The following is a 25,560-nucleotide window of genomic DNA, read 5'->3' as shown; positions in this document are numbered from 1 at the left end:
GGGAAATCTACTCTAAATATTTTTCAAATTATCCTTCAGGTGCTTAGCCAGGGGGCCTATAGAGACATCCAATTTCCATGTCTGAGCCTGCTTTAACCATGACCTTTACCCAAATTATTTCACATTTTGGATCTCTGTCAATTTCCTTCGATACTATTGCACTTCTTATAGCTATAAACACACCTCCCCCTTCACCTGTCCAGCCTTGAATAATACACAGTTACATATGGCCAGTGCACTGTTGTTTTAACTTTCCGTAAGTCTCATTAATAGTTTTCAGGCAAACCTCCACATACTGCTACAATAGTTTACTATTAAACATCGACGAGCAGTAAAAACCTAACCACAAAATTCAGAAAGTTAAGTATGGAGCAGACACTGTCACTGTTTAAACACATGGCCTAACCGTGTAACACTTATTTCATTGTTAAGTTGATGCATTGTTGTCATTCTAACCAATACAGGCTCCGCATCTGAAACTGCTGTGGGCTGACTGTCCTGTCTCGTGACCAAAAATTGGGCCTTTATATATCCTCACAATAATAGGGGGCGAAACTACACACTGTTCAAAGTTAAAATTACAGGAAGTACAATTAAAACTGGGTTCATTAAATTAACTGAATACATCAAAAAATTGGTTCTTTATTAACAGTTTCTTCTACTACAAGAGTTAGGCCGAATTATTTGTTTAAATGATGAAGTTTTAAAATATTGTTATGCAAACAATACTTTTGACAAAACTTAATTACTCTGGAATTAAGTAAGGGCTGGTTTTGCTAACATGGTTTCAAATTGAGTCAAATAGATCCTTTAGGAATACTATTAGGTGTTCCTCCAAATGTTTATAATTAGTACAGAATTTATATTTGTTTATATACATGACTACTCTGCAATTCACATTTAAGTGCTTGGCAGAGGGTTCATCGAACCACAATCATACTATCTCTCTACTATTCCACTCCCGAACAGCGAGCGGGAAAAACGAACACCTAAACCTTTCTGTTCGAGCTCTGATTTCTCTTATTTTATTTTGATGATCATTCCTACCTATGTAGGTTGGGCTCAACAAAATATTTTCGCATTCGGAAGAGAAAGTTGGTGACTGAAATTTCGTAAAAAGGTCTCGCCGCGACGAAAAACGTCTATGCTGTAATGACTTCCATCCCAACTCGTCTATCATATCTGCCACACTCTCTCCCCTATAACGCGATAATACAAAACGAGCTGCCCTTCTTTGCACCCTCTCGATGTCCTCCGTCAATCCCACCTGGTAAGGATCCCACACCGCGCAGCAATATTCTAACAGAGGACGAACGAGTGTAGTGTAAGCTGTCTCTTTAGTGGACTTGTTGCATCTTCTAAGTGTCCTGCCAATGAGACGCAACCTTTGGCTCGCCTTCCCGACAATATTATCTATGTGGTCCTTCCAACTGAAGTTGTTTGTAATTTTAACACCCAGGTACTTAGTTGAATTGACAGCCTTGAGAATTGTACTATTTATCGAGTAATCGAATTCCAACGGATTTCTTTTGGAACTCATGTGGATCATCTCACACTTTTCGTTATTTAGCGTCAACTGCCACCTGACACACCATACAGCAATCTTTTCTAAATCGCTTTGCAGCTGATACTGGTCTTCGGATGACCTTACTAGACGGTAAATTACAGCATCATCTGCGAACAACCTAAGAGAACTGCTCAGATTGTCACCCAGGTCATTTATATAGATCAGGAACAGTAGAGGTCCCAGGACGCTTCCCTGGGGAACACCTGATATCACTTCAGTTTTACTCCATGATTTGCCGTCTATTACTACAATATAATTGTAGTAATGAAACAATTACTGATTTCATCTTACAGCAAAAGATACTAACTAGGAATAGTTTAAATAAATTAGAATATCAATTACATCCATAAAACTAAGCACAAAATTAGATCTGGTGTTATATTCTGCAAGACTAAGGGCCAACCCCCTCTTTTATGAAAATGCTGATTATACTCACATATGTTAATGGTAATTAATTGAAATTGGAAGAAAAAAAAAAAAAGAAACGAATTTAAGGAGGCAGATGGCAAAACAAGAGGGGAAGTAAAATTATCCCAGTTTGCTTCGTCACAAGGTACTGCATGAATTGTTCCCACTTTCCTCCTTGACTGTTCAGATGTGCTGATCAGAGCACACTGGTGTTAAGACATTTTACCATCTAATATTTGTAAACACTACTTAATTGCCAATGCCTTGACAGCATCATTTAATCTCAATTACGTCAGTTTTTTCTCCACGAACATTTTTTCATAAAACATAAATCGCAGGATAATAAGTATGTTAAGGCAAAACTGGGTGCAAATTAACACTGTGGACATAAAAAAAAATTGACAGGAGTAATAAAAAATGTCGTAAATAGCGAGAAAATGTTAATTCTGGGAACATGAAAGTGTGGTTATACTGTAGTTACATTAATAACAATAATTAAGATACCTTAATGCCCAGTATACAGTCTATATATGAGTGAAACACCTTTTTCTTTGGAAGTTAATATGATACAGATATAAATCTATATAATTTATACACAACTAAATAACTAAACACCACTCATTTATTGAGCTGTATATTATACACTGTTTTTACAAGTAAGAAATCTAGAAACCAAAAAATCCAAAACGAGAGTCCTATAGGATATTTCTTGTTAACAGGATAACATTACAGATGCACAACAACAACAACAACAACAACAACATACCTCACTTTTTGTGTAATTCTTCTTTTCCAGCCCACTCTGTATTGACTCCCATGTTCTTCCTGTTATCATGCAGACACATAGGCCATACATGTCATTAACACCGAGAACTTCACATTGTTCTTTTATGCCTTTCATGTCTACATTTAGGATTGCAAGCCATAGTTTTGCATACTCTAGGCAGAATTCAGGGCTCAATGTCTGGAAATTAATGTGAACAACATAAAAACTCATCAGCAACAACACTAAGAGCATTAATGTGTATCTACATCTACATCCATACTCCGCAAGCCACCTGACTGTGTGTGGCGGAGGGTACCCTTAGTACCTCTATCGGTTCTCCCTTCTATTCCAGTCTCGTATTGTTCGTGGAAAGAAGGATTGTCGGTATGCTTCTGTGTGGGCTCTAATCTCTCTGATTTTATCCTCATGGTCTCTTCGTGAGATATACGTAGGAGGGAGCAATATACTGCTTGACTCTTCGGTGAAGGTATGTTCTCGAAACTTTAACAAAAGCCCGTACAGAGCTACTGAGCGTCTCTCCTGCAGAGTCTTCCACTGGAGTTTATCTATCATCTCCGTAACGCTTTCGCAATTACTAAATGATCCTGTAACGAAGCGCGCTGCTCTCCATTGGATCTTCTCTATCTCTTCTATCAACCCTACCTGGTGCGGATCCCACACTGCTGAGCAGTATTCAAGCATTGGGCGAACAAGCGTACTGTAACCTACTTCCTTTGTTTTCGGATTGCATTTCCTTAGGATTCTTCCAATGAATCTCAGTCTGGCATCTGCTTTACCAACGATCAACTTAATATGATCATTCCATTTTAAATCACTCCGAATGGGTACTCCCAGATAATTTATGGAATTAACTGCTTCCAGTTGCTGACCTGCTATTTTGTAGCTAAATGACAAGGGATCTATCTTTCTATGTATTCACAGCACAGGTGAAATAAACAAAACCCACTGACACTTAAAAGTGAAGGAAGCTGTAGATGTGCATCAGAGGAACTGAAAAATAATTTGTCATTAATATTTCATTTCAAGGCTCAGATACAATTAATACTCTGATCATGAAAATCCTTTCAAAGCACTGAACCTGCATATTGGCAACAAGTGCCAATTTTCAAACCAAAATACAAGAGCAATGTGTTAACATTTGGCTACCAGCTCCCTGCCACATGCTATCATTAGTGTACAGTTTCCAGAACTGCAGTAGTGAACCTAGAAGAACCGTGGTGACTTACAGTGCCATTGCATGCTTTCTAGTTTTTATTTTCCTTAAAATTTCTCTCACAAATGTATCACTTTTGTTGAAGAAACAGATAAATTGGTAGGAAATACCAATCTCCCACATGCTCTTGAAGGCTGCAACAAATGCTTTTCATGGTGTATTTGCAGGTTTATAACCAATTGAGGGCTGCATTTTATACACAGTACTTCGATAAAACTCACCCAGTCAAATTCTTCAGGTGCTCTAAGCAGTGGTCTTCTATTGATCAATAAATGTGATGTGTCTGCTAGGGGAATCCCCATCGCATTAAAAAAAATATCTTGCAGACAAAAGGGGATGGGGTGAGTGCCAATCGCTGATTACGTGGATGCTTAGATGTGTGAATGATCAGCATTGTTATAACTATTAGCAAAATCCATGGATTCAGACTATGAGAGAGGAAATAAATGACTAAGAGGAATAACAGGTAAGGAAGATTACTTATTTTTTGCCAGATCGCTACATTACTGAAGGCCAGTTGTACAGCCCCTGGAGTTCTATTTGCTGAACAGCGCAGAAAACACGTGATCAGCCTAACTGGTGAGTAAGCCAGCCTAACTGGTGAGTGAACGTGGGATAATTAAACTCTTGATTCTGGTAGGGTTAGTGAAGTTAAACAGAGAATAAGTTTTGACAATAGCAAGGATAGTTACAGAATTGGTGATCAAAAGATTGATTTTAGAACGATGAAGGAGAAAAAACAGGGACATCATAATAATTACACGGAAGAATATGGCAATTCCAAATTTATATGTAAAATTTCATACGACTACTTTTCAGTCTCGTGCTTGAGAAACTGGAGCATATGAATGAAGTATGAAACTATTTCCTAACATGAAACTTTTTGCTTGCAGTAGGCCTAATAGGCATTTGATACTGGTACATCATGAATTTTATTGTGTCATGTTGTTTATGTAAATGAGGTACATCAAAACTACCGCTTCTGCCAAAACTGCCTCACTTATTTGGCGCGTGTTAAAACTGCTGCTTGCAGAAAAGAAAGCATGCCATGTAAAGCTGTAGCAAGGTTATAGAGGAAAAAATGCTACTTCTTAAGGATTGAAGAAATGTGTGCCGTACTGTCTTGCTTGTCCGTTTTCTTTACTGGTTTTATGTTTCCTATATTTGGTTTTATGTTGCACAAAAGATGAAGTTATTAGCTAATAGGCAATGAAGAGTGTAAACTTTCTGAAGAGTTCTTATTCTCCTAGTCACAAATAATCCCGCCCAGTATTAACTGAGTTTTTAAGGGGGACAAACAAGATGACTTGGATCAGAAGAGGCAACACAGGACATTTTAATTTTCACTGTCCTGAATATAGGTTTGATGGCTTCCATTACAAAATCCGCACATTTGAACTCCACATAGAAAAATACATAGCACTTTGGCATACTTTATACGTTTATACACCTGAAACACTTGAGAGAGGAGGGGGTGCCACTATGAAGTTTTTGCCCCAGTTCAGAAATATAGTAGACCTGGGGCTGAAAGGAGGTTAGTGCACTAAAGAGACTGAAATCATTCCACTGAACAACATGTGTTTCTGGTAATGCAATACCACAGGTTAACATTAATTATTATGGCAGCAAATGATAGTTTTTGAACATGATTTGTGTGAAATTAAATCACTGCATTTGACCAGAGTAATGGTTTGGGCAGTGGTGTGCAGCAGAAGCACTACCAGCCCTTTCCTTATACTAGAACCAATAACTAGTTACTGCCACATTGCAACTTTAGAACAGTTTGTCACCACAAAGCACTTGTTGGAGGATGGACCAGGCACCAAGTGGTTCATGCAAGATGGGGCCCGATCACATCGCATGGAATGCATGTTTTGCTTTCTTGATGAATACTTTGGGGACAGTCACTGCATTGGATTTTCCCACATTTGCTGGCACAGGCATGACTGGTCTTCATGTTCATCCAATCCAACTCCTTGTGACAATTTTTTTGAGGCACATTGTACGACACACACTGCTGGAACAGTACTGTCCTGCTGGACGAGCTTGAAATGTCTATCTGTGTAGTGAAGGAACCTGTTTCTGTTGGGGCACTACCAGATGTGATGGCAAATTTCACTGTTCATTCACTCAACTATCCACTGTGAGTGTTGGACATTTTGAAGACTGGCGTGACTGTAAAGACTGCTTACAGTGGGCAAGTTTGTTTATGCTTACTGTTGCAAGTTGTATAGCATACAGTACCATCTGTTAGCAGCTTTTACAACTACCACTTCGAAACTCCTGTATAAATTTATTTCAGGTTTTACCCAATCATTTGTTGCATTCTAGTATTGCTCTTTGTTTTAATATCGTTTAATTTTAAGATCAGAGAGTCCTCTGTTGGCCACACTGTATAAGTAACTAACTCCACCATCAGACTCAGCGCACCACATGAAACCAACCAGTTGCATTATGATATTCTCATTCAAGCAGTTCCTTAGTTAGTGTAATGTGGCTGAGCACACACTTCCAGTTTCCCCATCAGAGAAAAATCTCTGGCAGTACTGAGAACTGAACCATAGATTTTAGCATGGAAGTCATAATAAACTGAACACGCAACTACAGAGGGTGTCTATTTTCTAATACAGTAAAACTTGCTCAAATCGGCACATGTACAATTCGGAAATCTGCCCAAAACGTGTAAGTATTTCAGTCCCAACACATTCAGTGCACTTTTATATGCCAATTTCTTTGTATAAAGCGGAAAGTGCCTAATGCGGAAATCAAATCTTAGAACATACTTAATAATTCATTACTTATTAATGACTCTACAAGGACGTTACTTTTAACACTTCTGGTAAGAGGCGCAAGACCAAGGAAAGAAGTCCAGCGCAGTGTGGAGTTGCTGGTGTGAACCTAAAAGCATGCCACTCTGGGCAACAACGAATAAGTTATGCTCAGTGTCGGTACAGTACATCAAAGGAAACTGTTCATTTGCCAGTGCTCAGCATATCGGCTGTCTCGTTTTCCTTATTATTGACACATGCTGGTGCATACAGGAACACTGTTGCGCATCTACCAACACACTGCTGCAATGTGCACAGTGAAAGAGGTGATTATTGTTCCATTAACCAATGGTTTTACACAGTAAGGTCATTATTTTCTGCCAGTTTCAATTGACTGGTAGCACTTTAAGAGATACAGTAACATGGTGTCAAGCAAATGGTATGTGTCGTTAACACTTACCAAAAAGATTAATGTAACTGAGGTGAGTGAGAAAGAAAAACCCTTTGTGCGTGAAATTATCTTACGTTTCAATGTGGTAAAACACAAATTTTGAGGCTTTAAGAACCAGGGTAAGATTTGGGATGAATGGATGAAAGAACAGCAGATGAAAAGGAATGCAAAGAAGACTGGAAATGAAGTAATTAATGAAATAGTGAAGGAATGGTTCGTAAGTGTGCCGACAAAGAACTTGCATTTATTTGGACTCGTGTTGCAGAGTGAGGCTCTGAAAGTCGCTAAAGAGCTTGGAATTACGAAGTTTAAGACAGCCATAGGATGACTGGACAGTTTCAAAGCTAAGCAAAACATCATGTGGAATGAAGTGTGGGTGGAAGCTAAGGATATGCAGAAAAGTGTAGCAATAGAATGGAACACAATACTGTTCAACTTAATTGTGAATTATGACCTGAAAGAAGTGTTCATTGCAGATGAAATGAGGGCTGTTTTATGGCATGCTGCCTTCAAAGTTGCTAGCAATTAGAGGTGAAAAGTGCACCAGTGGGAAAATATCCAAGGACAGGATCACTGTACTGCTGGGTGGAAACATGTTGAACATGGAGAACTCACTGGTGATTGCAAAGTTGGCAAAACCACGTTGTTTCAAAAACATGAATGTCAGTAAGTTTCCAGTCACATGGAAAAGCAATAAAAAGGCATGGATGGATGGTGAATAGTCTCGTGGAAGAATGGCTGGGCCCTTTCAATGCCAAAATGAAAAAAGGAAATCACCAAGGTCTCCTTTTCCTAGATAATGCAACCTGTCACCCGAATGTAGCATTATCAAACATGAAATTGGCTTGGTTCCCTCCAGGTTCAACCAACCTCCCACAACTCATGGACCAGGGGTTATTTATACATTCATACTTTATAGGCAATTACTGATGCAATCTCTTATTCTCAGTGTTGAAGAAGCCGAAGGTGTGTCTGCTCTTGAACGGTCAGTTTCTGTCCTGGGTGCAGTAAATTGGATTGGCTTGACAGTAAAGAAAATAAAACCCAAAAATGTCACTAAGTGATTCAACAAAGCAGGGTTTGGGGGCCAAGAACAAGATGCTTCTGTGGCCATTGAAGTTCAAGAAAATGCAGCAGCAATTGCTGAATTAATGAAAACATGAAACATTTTGTGTACTGCATATGATTACATTCAAAATGATTACATTCTGCCAACTCACTCCACTTTTTCTTTTCAGCAACAGATTTAATAGAAATTTGCAACACAGATGACGAAAAAACAGGAAGAAGAAGAGGAGCAAAACGATGTCTCTAGAAAAATTAATATGCCTGAAGAAGCCATTGCATGCATCAAAGATGCAACTTGTTCGAACTATTATTGTATGGTGCAAAAAACTACCTAGGGGGAAAATAAAGGGGGGTCAAACAGGAAATTAAAACAAGTTTCCCTCCTTAATATTTGGCATTAAAAGCGAAATGTAAAGGACATAAACATGGGAATAATATGTATGTACATACAATAACAAGCTAATTTAAAGTTTGAGTAAGAATATAGAAATTCCGCGTTATTCATCAATTAGTGTAATAGTCCAGTATTCTATCGCCCATTATACAGTAAATGAGCATCTAGTGTGCTAGAACCATGAACCATGGACCTTGCCGTTGGTGGGGAGGCTTGCGTGCCTCAGCGATACAGATAGCCGTACCGTAGGTGCAACCACAACGGAGGAGTATCTGTTGAGAGGCCAGACAAAAGTGTGGTTCCTGAAGAGGGGCAGCAGCCTTTTCAGTAGTTGCAGGGGCAACAGGCTGGATGATTGACTGGCTTGGCCTTGTAACAATAACCAAAACGGCCTTGCTTTGCTGGTACTGCGAACAGCTGAAACCAAGGGAAAACTACGGCCGTAATCTTTCCCGAGGGCATGCAGCTTTACTGTATGATTAAATGATGATGGCATCCTCTTGGGTAAAACATTCCGGACGTAAAATAGTCCCCCATTCGGATCTCCGGGCCAGGACTACTCAAGAGGATGTCGTTATCAGGAGAAAGAAAACTGGCGTTCTACGGATCAGAGCGTGGAATGTAATCCCTTAATCGGGCAGGTAGGTAAGAAAATTTAAAAAGGGAAATGGATAGGTTAAAGTTAGATATATTGGGAATTAGTGAAGTTCGGTGGCAGGAAGAACAAGACTTTTGGTCAGATGACTACAGGGTTATGAACACAAAATCAAATAGGGGTAATGCAGGAGTACGTTTAATACTGAATAGGAAAATAGGAATGCGGGTAAGCTACTACAAACAGCATAGTGAACGTATTATTGTGGCTAAGATAGATACGAAGCCCACACCTACTACAGTAGTACAAGTTTATATGCCAACTAGCTCTGCAGATGATGAAGAAATTGAAGAAATGTACGATGAAATAAAAGAAATTATTCAGTTAGTGAATGGTGACGAAAATTTAATAGTCATGGGTGACTGGAATTCGGTAGTAGGAAAATGGAGAGAAGGAAACTTAGTAGGTGAATATGGACTGAGGCAAAGAAATGAAAAAGGAAGCTGCCTGGTAATTTTGCACAGAGCACAAGTTAATCATAGGTAACACTCGGTTCAAGAACCATAAAAGAAGGCTGTATACAGGGAAGAAGCCTGGAGATACTGACAGGTTTCAGATAGATTATATAATGGTAAGACAGAGATTTAGGAACCAGGTTTTAAATTGTAAGACATTTCCAGGGGCAGATGTGGACTCTGACCACAATCTATTGGTTATAACCTGTAGATTAAAACTAAAACTCCAAAAAGATGGGAATTTAAGGAGATGGAACCTGGATAAACTAAAAGCACCAGAGGTTGTACTGAGTTTCAGGGAGAGCATAAGGGAGCAATTGACAGGATTGGGGGAAAGAAATACGGTAGAAGAAGAATGGGTAGCTTTGAGGGATGAAGTAGTGAAGGCACCAGAGGATCAAGTAGGTAAAAAGACGAGGGCTGATAGAAATCCTTGGGTAACAGAAGAAATATTGAATTTAATTGATGAAAGGAGAAAATATAAAAATGCAGTAAATGAAGCAGGCAAAAAGGAATACAGCCGTCTCAAAAATGAGATAGACAGGAGGTGCAAAATGGCTAAGCAGGGATGGCTAGAGGACAAATTTAAGGATGTAGAGGCTTATCTCACTAGGGGTAAGATAGATACTGCCTACAGGAAAATGAAAGAGACCTTTGGAGATAAGAGAACCACTTGTATGAACATCAAGAGCTCAGATGGAAACCCAGTTCTAAGCAAAGAAGGGAAAGCAGAAAGGTGGAAGGAGTATATAGAGGGTCTATACAAGGGAGATGTACTTGAGGACAATATTATGGAAATGGAAAAGGATGTAGATGAAGACGAAATGGGAGATAAGATACTGCGTGAAGAGTTTGACAGAGCACTGAAAGACCTGAGTCGAAACAAGGCCCCCGGAGTAGACAACATTCCATTGGAACTACTGACGGCCTTGGGAGAGCCAGTCCTGACAAAACTCTACCACCTGGTGAACGAGATGTATGAAACGGCCGAAATACCCTCAGACTTCAAGAAGAACATAATAATTCCAATCCCAAAGAAAGCAGGTGTTGACAGATGTGAAAATTACCGAACAATCAGTTTAATAAGTCACTGCTGCAAAATACTAACACGAATTCTTTACAGACGAATGGAAAAACTAGTAGAAGCCGACCTCGGGGAAGATCAGTTTGGATTCCGTAGAAATGTTGGAACACGTGAGGCAATACTGTCCCTACGACTTATCTTAGAAGCTGGATTAAGGAGGGGCAAACCTACATTTCTAGCATTTGTAGACTGAGAAAAAGCTTTTGACAATGTTGATTGGAATACTCTGTTTCAAATTCTGAAAGTAGCATGGGTAAAATACAGGGAGCGAATAGCTATTTACAATTTGTACAGAAACCAGATGGCAGTTGTGAGTCGAGGGACATGAAAGGGAAGCAGTGGTTGGGAAGGGAGTGAGACAGGTTTGTAGTCCTTCCCCGGTGTTATTCAATCCGTATATTGAGAAAGCGGTGAAGGAAACAAAAGGAAAATTCGGAGTAGGTATTAAAATCCATGGAGAAGAAATAAAAATGTTGAGGTTCGCCGATGACATCGTAATTCTGTCAGAGACAGCAAAGGACTTGGAAGAGCAGTTTAACGGAATGGATAGGGTCTTGAAAGGAGGATATAAGATGAACATCAACAAAAGCAAAACGAGGATATTAGGAAATGAGACATTTAAAGTAGTAAAGGAGTTTTGCTATTTGGGGAGCAAAATAACTGATGATGGTCGAAATAGAGAGGATATAAAATGTAGACTGGCAATGGCAAGGAAAGTGTTTCTGAAGAAGAGAAATTTGTTAACATCGAGTATAGATTTAAGTGTCAGGAAGTCATTTCTGAAAGTATTTGTATGGAGTGTAGCCATGTATGGAAGTGAAACATGGACGATAACTAGTTAGAACAAGAAGAGAATAGAAGCTTTCGAAATGTGGTGCTAAAGAAGAATGCTGAAGATTAGTGGGTAGATCACATAACTAATAAGGAAGTATTGAATATGATTGGGGACAGGAGAAGTTTGTGGCACAACTTGACCAGAAGAAGGGATCGGTTGGTAGGACATGTTCTGAGGCATCAAGGGATCAGCGTGGGGGGTAAAAATCTTAGAGGGAGACCAAGAGGACTACACTAAGCAGATTCAGAAGGATGTAGGTTGCAGTAAGTACTGGGAGATGAAGAAGCTTGCACAGGCAGGTGTAGCATGGAGAGCTGTCTCAAACCAGAGAGGGGGACAGGGAGAAGGATATGGGGTGGCTAGTTGGTAGATCGTAAGTTAGGCTGACTAGCCGCTGGTTTGCAGGCTAGGGATGTGGGTGGGTGGGAAGGGTAGGTACATGGGCTGACGTGCATGGATAATTGGGAGGCAACAATAGGAACGGAGGAAGAGGAAGCTGTTGGATGGAGAGTGTGAGTATTATGAGTTATTGGAGATTGTGGCTATGACGATTAAGAGAGTGAAGTATGTACTGCAAGGGTGTCTCCTATCTGCATAGTTCAGAGAAGTTGGTGGAAGGGCAAGGAACTAGATGGCCCAGGTTGTGAAGCAGCCATTGAACCTGAGAATGTTGTCTCACCAGATGATCAACCTCATTCTTGGCAACTGTTTGAGGACATACATGCCTGCCTTTGCAGTTGGGCCCGACTCTGATATGCTAGGATAAGCCTGTAACAAGACTGGATTAGGAGGTAGTGTGTGGGTGGACTGGGGAGGTCGTGAGGGAATGTTTCCTGTGGAAAGAGGTCTGCAGTGGGAGTGGCATAGAGAGAGACTAGCCTCTTGTGTAGATTAGGTGGGCAATGAAACACCACTTTAGCAGAGGTGGAAAGGATCCTTATAAGGATGTCCCTCATTTCAATGCAGGATGAGAAATAATTATCGAAGCCCTGGTGAAGGATTGGTTGTTACTGCAGTCCAGGGTGATATTGGCTAAAGACGTGCATTCCTTTGCAGCTGCTTCTTGGGGATGGTGGGAAGAATGGAGGTGTTATCAGGATATGGCACAGGACAGGGGTAGTGCCTGACTGAAGGCCTCTAGGAGACTCACCATACTGCGTAAGGGAGTTCTCCTCCCTGCAGATACATCATCCACAGGTGGATAGGCTGTATGGGATGGATTTATCAGTGTGAAGGGATGGTAGTTGTCTAAACGCAGGTACTGCTGGTGGTTAGGTAGACAGAGACATGGATGGAGCCATCAAAGGCACAGGTGAGCGTCCATGAAGGTGTTTCATTGGGCTGAGGAAAACCGAATGACGTGAATGGGAGATGTGTTGTAATCAGCTGAAATGGAGAGTCCCCATGTCACCTGATATCATCTTGGACTGAACCATATTTTACGCCAGGGCTTTTATCTAGGGGCCTGCAGACTGGGATGGATCACCAAAACCTACCACAACGAAATAAATAATATATCCAGACACAAAGCAGACAGTGTTATTCATTTGTTCACATCTTTTTCTCTGATATATATATATATATATATATATATATATATATATATATATATATAGTGTCAGTTGTTGTTTCAAAATGCACTCACACTGTATGCAACGTGAATTAAGAGGATATGCACATGACTCACTGGAAGACAGATGCAATGACAAAAGTGAAGACTGCAGAAAATTCAATTTTACACATACATTTAGCTGTAAAAAAGCTCTGTTCCAATAAATTTCAATAAAAGTAAAAGGAAGACAGGATTGTGGCAAATTGGTTTCAATAAACACTAAAAAATTGACAGGAGGAAATGCACAATCCATATAGATCACCACAAGTCATAGATGACATCAGGAGAAATTATCAAAAACATCAGGGAGGGACAGCTAGCTAGCTGGTTGGGGATGGAGGGGAGGAGGAGGGACTGTAACAGGGGGAGGGGGGGGGGGGGAGACCTTCAGGAGGTTATCCACCTCAAAATCCAGAATAAAGGCACTGTTATCATTGTGAAAACTGCTGACATCTAAAGAAGTGGGCAAGGAATAGAAAAGCAACTGGAATCACTCAACAGAGTGAAGTCCACTGGACCTGACGGGATACCAATTCGATTCTACACACAGTACGCGAAAGAACTTGCCCCCCTTCTAACAGCCGTGTACCCCAAGTCTCTAGAGGAACAGAAGGTTCCAAATGATTGGAAAAGAGAACAGGTAGTCCCAGTCTTCGAGAAGGGTCGTCGAGCAGATGCGCAAAACTATAGGCCTGTATCTCCGACATCCACCTGCCGTAGAATTTTAGAACATGTTTTTTGCTCACGTATCATGTCATTTCTGGAAACCCAGAATCTACTCTGTAGGAATCAACATGGATTCTGGAAACAGCGACTGTGAGAGACCCAACTCCCTTTATTTGTTCATGAGACACAGAAAATATTAGATACAGGTTCCCATATAGATGCCATTTTCCGTGACTTCCAAAAGGCGTTCAATACAGTTCTACACTGTCACCTGATAAAGTAGGAGCCTATGGATTATCAGACCAGCTGTGTGGTTGGATTGAAGAGTTTTTAGCAAAAAGAACACAGCATGTTGTTCTCAATGAGAGATGTCTACAGACAAAGTAACGTCTGGTGTCGCAGATGGGAGTGTTATGGGACCATTGCTTTTCGCAATATATATATATAAATGACCTAGTAGATAGTGTCTGAAGTTCCATGTGGCTTTTTGCGGATTATGCTGTAGTATACAGAGCAGATGCAGCATTAGAAAATTGCAGCGAAATGCAGGAAGATCTGCAGCAGATAGGCACTTGGTGCAGGGAGTGGCAACTGACCATTAACATAGACAAATGTAATGTATTGTGAATACATAGAAAGAAGGATCCTTTATTGTATGATTATATGATAGCGGAACAAACACTGGTAGCAGTTACTTATGTAAAGTATCTGGTAGTATGCGTACGGAACGCTCTGAAGTGGAATGATCACATAAAATTAATTTTTGGTAAGGCGGGTGCCAGGTTGAGATTCACTGGGAGAGTCCTTAGAAAATGTAATCCATCAACAAATGAGGTGGCTTACAAAACACTCGTTCGACCTATTGCTCATCAGTGTGGGATCCATACCAGGTCGGGTTGACAGAAGATAGAGAAGATCTAAAGAAGAGCAGCGCATTTCGTCACAGGGTTATTTGGTAAGCGTGACAGCGTTACAGAAATTAGCAAACTCAAGTGGCAGACTCTGCAAGAGAGAGGCTCTGCATCGCGGTGTAGCTTGCTGTCCCCTACTTACACCTCCTGAGGAGATCACAAATGTAAAATCAGAGAGATTCGAGCATGCACAGAGACTTTCCAGCAGCTGTTCTTCCTGCGAACCATACGCGATGAACAGGAAAGCGAGGTAATGACAGTGGCACGTAAAGTACCCTCCGCCACACCCCGTTGGGTGGCTTGAGGAGTATAAACGTAGATGTAGATGTGATTGTTCTTATGGGCTTTCTGAACATGTCTAACGAGATGAATACCCCACCATTCCAAATTGTCCTCGAGTCCCTCAGGAGATGGTCAGGCTGACATAAGCAAGGGCACATATGGTGGGGATGGCAGAGATAAAGGGAAAGGAGCAAGGAGGAGGAGACTGAGGGGAAGGAGCAAGGACAAGGAGGAAGGGGAATGGGGTAACAATTGCAGCTGGGCAAGGAAGGAAGGGGCTGCAACATTTCAGGACTAGGTGTGTGCCATGCAGTAACTCAAGGAAGAGCCATGGGATCACTGAGGAAAATACTAGTCATTGCTGAAAACTGTAGTTGAAGGAATGGTAGATGGAGAGAGCCTTAAAGAGTGCTGAATGAGATTAAGTGGGACAGAACATTGATCTATGGGGTGCAGCATTTATGCTGAAATGAATAGTTTGAGAAACAATACAATGATGTCAGATAAACACAGTTTTCTTTAACTTTTTTTTCTGAACACTTAAAAGGGGAAACCCTCAAACATGTGAGGTCCTTGCGAGAGACAGAGGAATACTTGCATGTAGTCATCCTATTGAGAATTTGTATTATCGAAGTATGAGAAGTGAGCATATACATATACATATACATACATACATACATATATTTCAAGAAACTATTTTGTGTATCTAAATACCTCTAACCAATTGACCAACCGCAATGTTGTATGATAGGTAACTAAAAACATGTGACTGGTTTGAATGAAATTCATTCTGAAAACCAACACATGAATCTAATAAAATGATGATTGCTGAAATGTGATCTTAGATGATCACCTACATATCAAACTCAATTAAATTTATCCTGTGCACCTACCGCATAAAGTCCATGATCCAGCAACGTTATCCTCAGCTTCTTACCAGTTTTTGTCAGAAAGATATTGCCAGGATGTGGGTCACTATGAACAAAACCTTCCACAAATATCATCTGCGCATATAAGTATGAAAGTTTCTCTGAAACTTCGAAAGGATCAATTTTACTGTCCTTTATGTATATAGTATCATTCACTTGCTTCCCTTCTACATATTCCATTGTCAGCACTCTACGTGTTGTTAACTGCCAATGAATCTTTGGAATCTACAAGAAAATTTTAGAAAAATATTCAGTTCAAGAAACTTCAGTGTTGTATACAATTTCACACAATGCAAGAAAACTATCACCTGTCACACGTACCTTCAACCAAGTCAATTTTTTAAACATAGACGCCACTTTCTCTGCATTTTTACCCTCATTTGCAAAGTCTAATTCCAGTGGAAGATTTCTTTTTGTTTCTGATACAAGCCAATCAAATTTGAAATCTGGAAACGCCCATGAAATAAAATTAACTAGAAGTTCCATTGTTCTTATGTCCACAACAGAATTTCCCAACACACTAGGATGCTGGACTTTTACTGCGACTGGACTTCCATCCCTTAAAACTGCTTTGTGCACCTGGGCTAACGAAGCAGTCCCAATCGGTTCATCTTCAATACTTTTGAAAATATCTAGAGGCTGCAAACACACAAAACTGTATTAACCAGTACAATTAATAATAAGAAATGTAAATTACACAATGAAATGGCAGGTGATCATATTCACCAGACAACACAAATCTTGTACAGGCAATAGAAACATCAACAATACAACATTTAAATTTGTTATAGAGAGGGGGGGAAAGAGAGAGGGGGGGAAAGAGAGAGGGGGGGAAAGAGAGAGGGGGGGAAAGAGAGAGGGGGGGAAAGAGAGAGGGGGGGAAAGAGAGAGGGGGGGAAAGAGAGAGGGGGGGAAAGAGAGAGGGGGGGAAAGAGAGAGGGGGGGAAAGAGAGAGGGGGGGAAAGAGAGAGGGGGGGAAAGAGAGAGGGGGGGAAAGAGAGAGGGGGGGAAAGAGAGAGGGGGGGAAAGAGAGAGGGGGGGAAAGAGAGAGGGGGGGGAAAGAGAGAGGGGGGGAAAGAGAGAGGGGGGGAAAGAGAGAGGGGGGGAAAGAGAGAGGGGGGGAAGAGAGAGGGGGGGAAAGAGAGAGGGGGGGAAAGAGAGAGGGGGGGAAAGAGAGAGGGGGGGAAAGAGAGAGGGGGGGAAAGAGAGAGGGGGGGAAAGAGAGAGGGGGGGAAAGAGAGAGGGGGGGAAAGAGAGAGGGGGGGAAAGAGAGAGGGGGGGAAAGAGAGAGGGGGGGAAAGAGAGAGGGGGGGAAAGAGAGAGGGGGGGAAAGAGAGAGGGGGGGAAAGAGAGAGGGGGGGAAAGAGAGAGGGGGGGAAAGAGAGAGGGGGGGAAAGAGAGAGGGGGGGAAAGAGAGAGGGGGGGAAAGAGAGAGGGGGGGAAAGAGAGAGGGGGGGAAAGAGAGAGGGGGGGAAAGAGAGAGGGGGGGAAAGAGAGAGGGGGGGAAAGAGAGAGGGGGGGAAAGAGAGAGGGGGGGAAAGAGAGAGGGGGGGAAAGAGAGAGGGGGGGAAAGAGAGAGGGGGGGAAAGAGAGAGGGGGGGAAAGAGAGAGGGGGGGAAAGAGAGAGGGGGGGAAAGAGAGAGGGGGGGAAAGAGAGAGGGGGGGGAAAGAGAGAGGGGGGGAAGAGAGAGGGGGGGAAAGAGAGAGGGGGGGAAAGAGAGAGGGGGGGAAAGAGAGAGGGGGGGAAAGAGAGAGGGGGGGAAAGAGAGAGGGGGGGAAAGAGAGAGGGGGGGAAAGAGAGAGGGGGGGAAAGAGAGAGGGGGGGAAAGAGAGAGGGGGGGAAAGAGAGAGGGGGGGAAAGAGAGAGGGGGGGAAAGAGAGAGGGGGGGAAAGAGAGAGGGGGGGAAAGAGAGAGGGGGGGAAAGAGAGAGGGGGGGAAAGAGAGAGGGGGGGAAAGAGAGAGGGGGGGAAAGAGAGAGGGGGGGAAAGAGAGAGGGGGGGAAGAGAGAGGGGGGGAAAGAGAGAGGGGGGGAAAGAGAGAGGGGGGAAGAGAGAGGGGGGGAAAGAGAGAGGGGGGGAAAGAGAGAGGGGGGGAAAGAGAGAGGGGGGGAAAGAGAGAGGGGGGGAAAGAGAGAGGGGGGGAAAGAGAGAGGGGGGGAAAGAGAGAGGGGGGGAAAGAGAGAGGGGGGGAAAGAGAGAGGGGGGGGGAAAGAGAGAGGGGGGGGAAAGAGAGAGGGGGGGGAAAGAGAGAGGGGGGGGAAAGAGAGAGGGGGGGGAAAGAGAGAGGGGGGGGAAAGAGAGAGGGGGGGGAAGAGAGAGGGGGGGGAAGAGAGAGGGGGGAAAGAGAGAGGGGGGGGAAAGAGAGAGGGGGGGAAAGAGAGAGGGGGGGAAAGAGAGAGGGGGGGAAAGAGAGAGGGGGGGAAAGAGAGAGGGGGGGAAAGAGAGAGGGGGGGAAAGAGAGAGGGGGGGGGAAAGAGAGAGGGGGGGGAAGAGAGAGGGGGGGGGAAGAGAGAGGGGGGGAAGAGAGAGGGGGGGGAAGAGAGAGGGGGGGGGAAGAGAGAGGGGGGGAAAGAGAGAGGGGGGGGAAAGAGAGAGGGGGGGGGAAAGAGAGAGGGGGGGGAAAGAGAGAGGGGGGGGGAAAGAGAGAGGGGGGGGAAAGAGAGAGGGGGGGGAAAGAGAGAGGGGGGGGAAAGAGAGAGGGGGGGGAAAGAGAGAGGGGGGGGAAAGAGAGAGGGGGGGGAAAGAGAGAGGGGGGGGGAAAGAGAGAGGGGGGGGAAAGAGAGAGGGGGGGGAAAGAGAGGGGGGGGGAAAGAGAGAGGGGGGGGAAAGAGAGAGGGGGGGGAAAGAGAGAGGGGGGGAAAGAGAGAGGGGGGGAAAGAGAGAGGGGGGGAAAGAGAGAGGGGGGGAAGAGAGAGGGGGGGAAAGAGAGAGGGGGGGAAAGAGAGAGGGGGGGAAAGAGAGAGGGGGGGAAAGAGAGAGGGGGGGAAAGAGAGAGGGGGGGAAAGAGAGAGGGGGGGAAAGAGAGAGGGGGGGAAAGAGAGAGGGGGGGAAAGAGAGAGGGGGGGAAAGAGAGAGGGGGGGAAAGAGAGAGGGGGGAAAGAGAGAGGGGGGGAAAGAGAGAGGGGGGGAAAGAGAGAGGGGGGGAAAGAGAGAGGGGGGAAAGAGAGGGGGGAAAGAGAGGGGGGAAAGAGAGGGGGGAAAGAGAGGGGGGAAAGAGAGGGGGGAAAGAGAGGGGGGGAAAGAGAGGGGGGGAAAGAGAGGGGGGAAAGAGAGGGGGGAAAGAGAGGGGGGAAAGAGAGGGGGGAAAGAGAGGGGGGAAAGAGAGGGGGAAGAGGGGGGAAAGAGAGGGGGGGAAAGAGAGGGGGGAAAGAGAGGGGGGAAAGAGAGGGGGGAAAGAGAGGGGGGAAAGAGAGGGGGGAAAGAGAGGGGGGAAAGAGAGGGGGGAAAGAGAGGGGGGAAAGAGAGGGGGGAAAGAGAGGGGGGAAAGAGAGGGGGGAAAGAGAGGGGGGAAAGAGGGGGGAAAGAGAGGGGGGAAAGAGAGGGGGGAAAGAGAGGGGGGAAAGAGAGGGGGGAAAGAGAGGGGGGAAAGAGAGGGGGGAAAGAGAGGGGGGAAAGAGAGGGGGGAAAGAGAGGGGGGAAAGAGAGGGGGGAAAGAGAGGGGGGAAAGAGGGGGGGAAAGAGAGGGGGGAAAGAGAGGGGGGAAAGAGAGGGGGAAAGAGAGGGGGGAAAGAGAGGGGGGAAAGAGAGGGGGGAAAGAGAGGGGGGAAAGAGAGGGGGGAAAGAGAGGGGGGAAGAGAGGGGGGAAAGAGAGGGGGGAAAGAGAGGGGGGAAAGAGAGGGGGGAAGAGGGGGGAAAGAGAGGGGGGAAAGAGAGGGGGGAAAGAGAGGGGGGAAAGAGAGGGGGGAAGAGAGGGGGGAAAGAGGGGGGAAAGAGAGGGGGGAAAGAGAGGGGGGAAAGAGAGGGGGGAAAGAGAGGGGGGAAAGAGAGGGGGGAAAGAGAGGGGGGAAAGAGAGGGGGGAAAGAGAGGGGGAAAGAGAGGGGGAAAGAGAGGGGGAAAAAAACGCAGCTCAAAACTCATGGATAGGAGGGGGGAATCAGCCAATGAGGTGTTGTCAGATAAAATGAGCAGCAAGGAGTTCGGTAACGGAAGATTTCATCGGTGGGAAGTCAAAGTGGGACAGTGTACCAGAATATGGGCCACTGCCAACATGACTCCACACTGACACTTTGGTGGGTCTTCACGGCACTAGAGGTAACTGTGGGTCGCCCAAGCGTGGCCAATGCGGAGCTGGCAGAGGGCAACTGATTCCCCACAAGAGGCCCTCATAGAAGAATTCCACTAATTTGAAGTCTCCTTAATGACAAGTAGTATATTGTGCATACTGTTTTGCCATTCCGTCTCACAAAACAGAAAAACATTGCAGCGAAAGTCAGAAGGCAGGTCAGGTTCAGAGATGCCAGTCTCCAGAAGCGGGTAACGTGTAGCTTGTTGGGCAGCCTGTCGGCAAGTTTGTTGCCTGGGATGCAGACGTGTCCTGGGCACCACACAACCACCACTGAACGACAAGATCGGTCCAGGACATAGATGGACTCCTGGATGGACACCACCAAATGATGGCGGTGTTGGCACTGGTCGATAGCTTGTATGCTGCTCAAGAAATCAGTGCACAGAAGAAACTATTCCTCTGGGCATGAATGGATATACTGGAGTGCACGAGTGATGACCACCAGCTCTCCAGTCTTGTTGATGTGCTATCTCAGTGAGTTGTTCACATTACTCCTTTCATTATTGCTATCCCACGAATGACTTTGTTATCAAAATATGTTACCTCGATTCGTAATGATCCAAATGTCTCGTACAAAATAACTTTACAGGTGTCCAAGTCCTCAGTTGGGAAGACAATGAGCGTAATTCAGAACTGGGATGGTTTTCACAGCAGTAGAATGGAGAACATCAGTTTATGAAAAAGCACCAACAGACACTGTTATTTCTTTTTGTGTAAACACTCCAACAGTTTCAAAAAGTATTTTTGTAACTAAGGATACTATTAAACTGTTTGCAGCTATCACAAAGTTCAGTATACAGGGTGTTACAAAAAGGTACGGCCAAACTTTCAGGGAACATTCCTCACACACAAAGAAAGAAAATATGTTATGTGGACATGTGTCCGCAAACGCTTACTTTCTGTGTTAGAGCTCATTTTATTAATTCTCTTCAAATCACATTAATCATACAATGGAAACACACAGTAACTGAACGCACCAGCGTGACTTCAAACACTTTGTTACAGGAAATGTTCAAAATGTCATCCGTTAGCGAGGATACATGAAGCCACCCTCCGTCGCATTGAAACCCTGATGCGCTGATGCAGCCCTGGAGAATGGTGTATTGTATCACAGCTGTACACAATACGAGCACAAAGAGTCTCTACATTGAGTACCGGGGTTGTATAGACAAGAGTTTTCAAATGCCCCCATAAATGAAAGCCAAGAGGGTTGAGGTCAGGAGAGTGTGGAGGCCATGGAATTGGTCCGCTTCTACCAATCCATCGGTCACCGAATCTGTTGTTGAGAAGCGTACGAACACTTCAACTGAAATGTGCAGGAGCTCCACGATGCATGAACCACATGTTGTGTCGTACTTGTAAAGGCACATGTTTTAGCAGCACACTTAAGAGTATCCCATACGAAATAATGGTAACGTGCTCCATTGAGCGTAGGTGGACGACGAAACTAAAATGAGCTCTAACATGGAAATTAAGCGTTTCCAGACACATGGCCACGTAACATCTTTTCTTTATTTGTGTGTGAGGAATGTTTCCTGAATGTTTGGCCGTACCTTTTTGTAACACCCTGTATAAAGACTATGGCTCTATTTCACTTCTGCCAGTAACTGCTGAAATAACAACTGTACAAGGCATTTCTTTGAATACATACCTCTCTCTTCAAATCCTCTTTCAGTACTTTCATCACCTCGTTCAACTCTGAACATGGAGCACGACTATGCAAGACCTTCAAGGTTTCAACATATTCAGGAGGGACGATATAATCTAAAGCTCCAATGTGTTGTCCTACTTTAATGTACACACCACGATTTGCTTTACAGAGTTCAAGCAGCATTTCTGCAGCTTTTTGGTGCACCTATGAGGATGAAAGTTCAAAATGAATGCCCACAAAGAAACAAGTTTTATTGTCCACCATTTTCAAGTCAAATATTGCAGTGGATTATAAATCAGCAGATACTTCAGTTTTCCAAATATTTTAGTCATTTTGGAGCTTGTTAATATTCTGTAGCTTCACCTCTGAACTGAGCATCTTGTACTCCTTCCCAGTAGTGTCAAGTTCTGTGGCATACAATGTCCTTTTGTACAGGGCAGCTATTCTCAGCACCTAAAAATAATTATACATAAAACAGACATACTAATATAAAATTTTAGTCAGGGTTACACAAACCAAAAAATATTGGGCTGAAATATCATACTCATGTTCCTTTACAGTTTTATATATCCACTGAAATCTGCAAGAGTCCTGACAAGTCTTGTCTGCCTCTCAGTGTTACTGATGACTAACAGTGAATAAGAGGGTGAAACATGAACATTAATATTATCAATAATTATCACTGGTTTACAGGTTTGGTTTTTGTTTTGTTTTGCTCTAGGCCGCAAAAACAACTGGGGTCATACTCGCCCAAGTCAAAACTATAGCATGCGAAGATGGAGACGAGTTAAAAAATGGCTATATGTCAGCCCCAACTGACATAGACGACAGCTAAAACCAGGAACGTGGAGAAAGGTAGGTAGGTAGGTAGGTAGGTAGGTAGGTAGGTAGGTAGGTAGGTAGGTAGGTAGGTAGGTAGGTTGATCGGGGTTGAAGGGACAAAACAGCAAGGTCATCAGTCCCTTGTTTCAAATGTGGTCTATTCAGACAGATTGACATCTCAGGAAACTCAAAACGATAAAAGGTAAAAGACTAAAAAACTTAAAAAGTGCTGTCGTCTTGTCAATGGTGAAAACAAAATGAGGGAAGTCAGTAAGTGAGCAACCCCAAGGCTATGCTAGAGGCAGGAAATACCTCACCTCTGATGCAGTACAGGCAACATCACCTGCTATTTAAAAGTGTTCAACCGCTAGAATGTAGAAGTGCATATTGTAAAAGGAGACTAATCAATTCAAAAAAGTGATAAAAACAGAAAAAACGGGAAAGGAAAGAGGATCTTGGCCAGGGAGGGAGCTTACAGTGGGAGACACGCTAACCCTCACTGCCCTGCCCCTACTCCAGAGGAGATTAAACCAGTTCGACCATTTGGGAATCGTCTGCCAATATTAAAGGTAAAGAGTGGGGAAGTCTGTACTTAATACGCAGAGCCAAAAGAAGGGGGCATTCCACCAAAATGTGGGCTACTGACTGGAAGGCTCCACAACTACAAAGTGAGGATGCCTCATTACACAAAAGAAAACCACGGGTCAGCCTGGTATGACCATGTGGAGGAGACACAGGGTGGTCGAGTCCTAACGGGAGTGGCGGAAGGAAGAACGCCACGGGACAGATGTCACCTTAATTGCATGAAGTTTATTAGACAGAGAGGTAGCCTCCCAAGAGTTGGACCATGATTGTACGTAGTGGGATTTGATGTGAAGCAGTAAATCTGCCTCAGGAGAGGTTACAGAGAAAGGGGTGTGGGGGGTGGGGGGTAAGTGACCGCTTCCCCAGTCAAATGATCGGCAAGCTCATTACTTGAGATACCCTCATGGCGAGGGACCCGAAGGAAGTCAATGGAACAAGCAGCATGGTGAAGATCAGTGAGACAGTCATGGATGGCAAAGACCAAGGGATGGCCAAGACCATGGGATGGCAGGAAAAACAGTCAGTCAATGGCCTGATGGCCACTCATTGAGTCCGCACATAGCAAAAGGTGTTGGAGTTGGGACTGTTTAATAAAGGGAAGGGCCGGGGAAATTGTCATCAATTCAGCAGTAAACACCCTCCATGTAGTTGGCAGGATATGATTTTCGGTGCCAACAGAGGACATAAGGCATATCCCACATGATCAGCAGCTTTAGAGCCATCAGTGTAAGAAACAGCAGCATCCCGAACGCCCATAAAATACAGTGGAAAAACAACCAAACACCATCGGGGAAGGGAATCTTTTGGACCTTAGCGGAGATCCATCCAAATCTGGAGCAGAAGAACTAACCACGGGGCAGGTGTTGGGAAGGTAATGTGGGAGACAGCAGAAAGAAGGAAGCTGCAAATAATGGCCAAGAGATGCAAGGCAGAACCCAACCGAAAAACCCATCGAGGGCGGGAATCAAGTGGGTGACGTCCTTGGTCTGGGAACAGGATGGAATAGGAAGGATGAGTGGGAGAGGAACGGACAGCAATTGCATAAGAAACTAGAAGCTGGGTCCGCTGAACAGAAAGGGGGGGGGGGCATTCCAGTTTCAACCAGGAGACTATCAACAGGGCTAGTAGGGAAGGCACCAGTGACCAAGCAGATACTATGATGAAGGACCGGATTCAGGAGGTGCAGTGTGGAACGAGCAGCTGAACCATAAACTTGACAACCGTAGTCCAAGTGAGAAAGCAGTAAAGCATAATAAAGGCAGAGAAAGATGGAGCAAGGAAGCAAAGGACATCGAGTTTACGGAAACATCCTACCTTCAGAAGTCTGATATGAGGCAGCCATGTGAGCTGCTTGTCGAAAAGAAGACCAAGGAAATGAAAATGTGGGACCAAGAGAGAGAGCTCCGAACCGGGGTGGACCGTAGTACGGCAACAGGAGTGGACCACCCTTGATAATTGAAACCCATGTCAGAGGGTCCATGCAGAAGCACGCCGCAAGCCCCCTGGAGCTGCCGCTCTGTAGAGGCCATCAAAGAGGAAATAACCCAAATGCAGAAATCAACATACAGAGCAGGGGTGATCAAAGGATCGATGGACGCCACAGGTCCAGCTATAGCAATGAGGAGAAGAAGTACACTCCATACGGAACCCTGTGGGGTGCCATTCTCCTGGGTCGGTGGAGAACTAATAACAGTACCAACCCGAACGCTGAATGACCGACGGAACAGGAAATTGAACATAAAAATCGGGAGTGGGACCTGAAGACTCCACTCACGAAGTGTAAGAAAGATGCGATGCCACCAAGCTGTGTCACAGGCCTTGCAAAGGTCGAAAAATACTGCAACCAAATGGCAGCACTGGGAAAAATCCTGCCGAACTGTGGATTACAAGCAAAGTAAATGATCGATTGGAGACTGTCCCTCTCGGAAGCCACACTGGTAAGGGGACAATATATCACGAGATTCAAAGACCCAATAGAGGCGATGGGCTACGATCCATTCAAGTAACTTTCAAATGATGTTTGTCAGACTAATTGGCTGATAGATTTCATTGAGCACTGAGATGTTGAAGCAGTTGGTTATGAATGGAGTCTGGGTCAGGGGCTGTATCAAGAGAAGAAGAAAGTACAGAA

General features: G+C 44.1%; 1 protein-coding gene across 1 annotated transcript in view; it reads right to left on the bottom strand.

Annotated features, from left to right (window-relative positions):
• Positions 1 to 25,560, bottom strand: part of LOC126298854 (aarF domain-containing kinase 1) — a 123,042-nt gene that overhangs the window by 30,810 nt on the left and 66,672 nt on the right. The window contains exons 2-6 of the mRNA XM_049990362.1: positions 22,386 to 22,475; positions 22,023 to 22,226; positions 16,407 to 16,724; positions 16,050 to 16,310; positions 2,742 to 2,939 (exon numbers count right to left, since the gene is read on the bottom strand). Coding sequence (XP_049846319.1) covers positions 2,742 to 2,939; positions 16,050 to 16,310; positions 16,407 to 16,724; positions 22,023 to 22,226; positions 22,386 to 22,475 — 1,071 coding nt within the window. The remainder of the gene's footprint in view (positions 1 to 2,741; positions 2,940 to 16,049; positions 16,311 to 16,406; positions 16,725 to 22,022; positions 22,227 to 22,385; positions 22,476 to 25,560) is intronic.

This window comes from Schistocerca gregaria, chromosome X (assembly GCF_023897955.1).
Source record: "Schistocerca gregaria isolate iqSchGreg1 chromosome X, iqSchGreg1.2, whole genome shotgun sequence".
Taxonomy (NCBI): domain Eukaryota; kingdom Metazoa; phylum Arthropoda; class Insecta; order Orthoptera; family Acrididae; genus Schistocerca; species Schistocerca gregaria.
The sequence above is the reverse complement of the archived record's forward strand: the minus strand, read 5'-3'. Positions and strand labels throughout refer to the sequence as shown.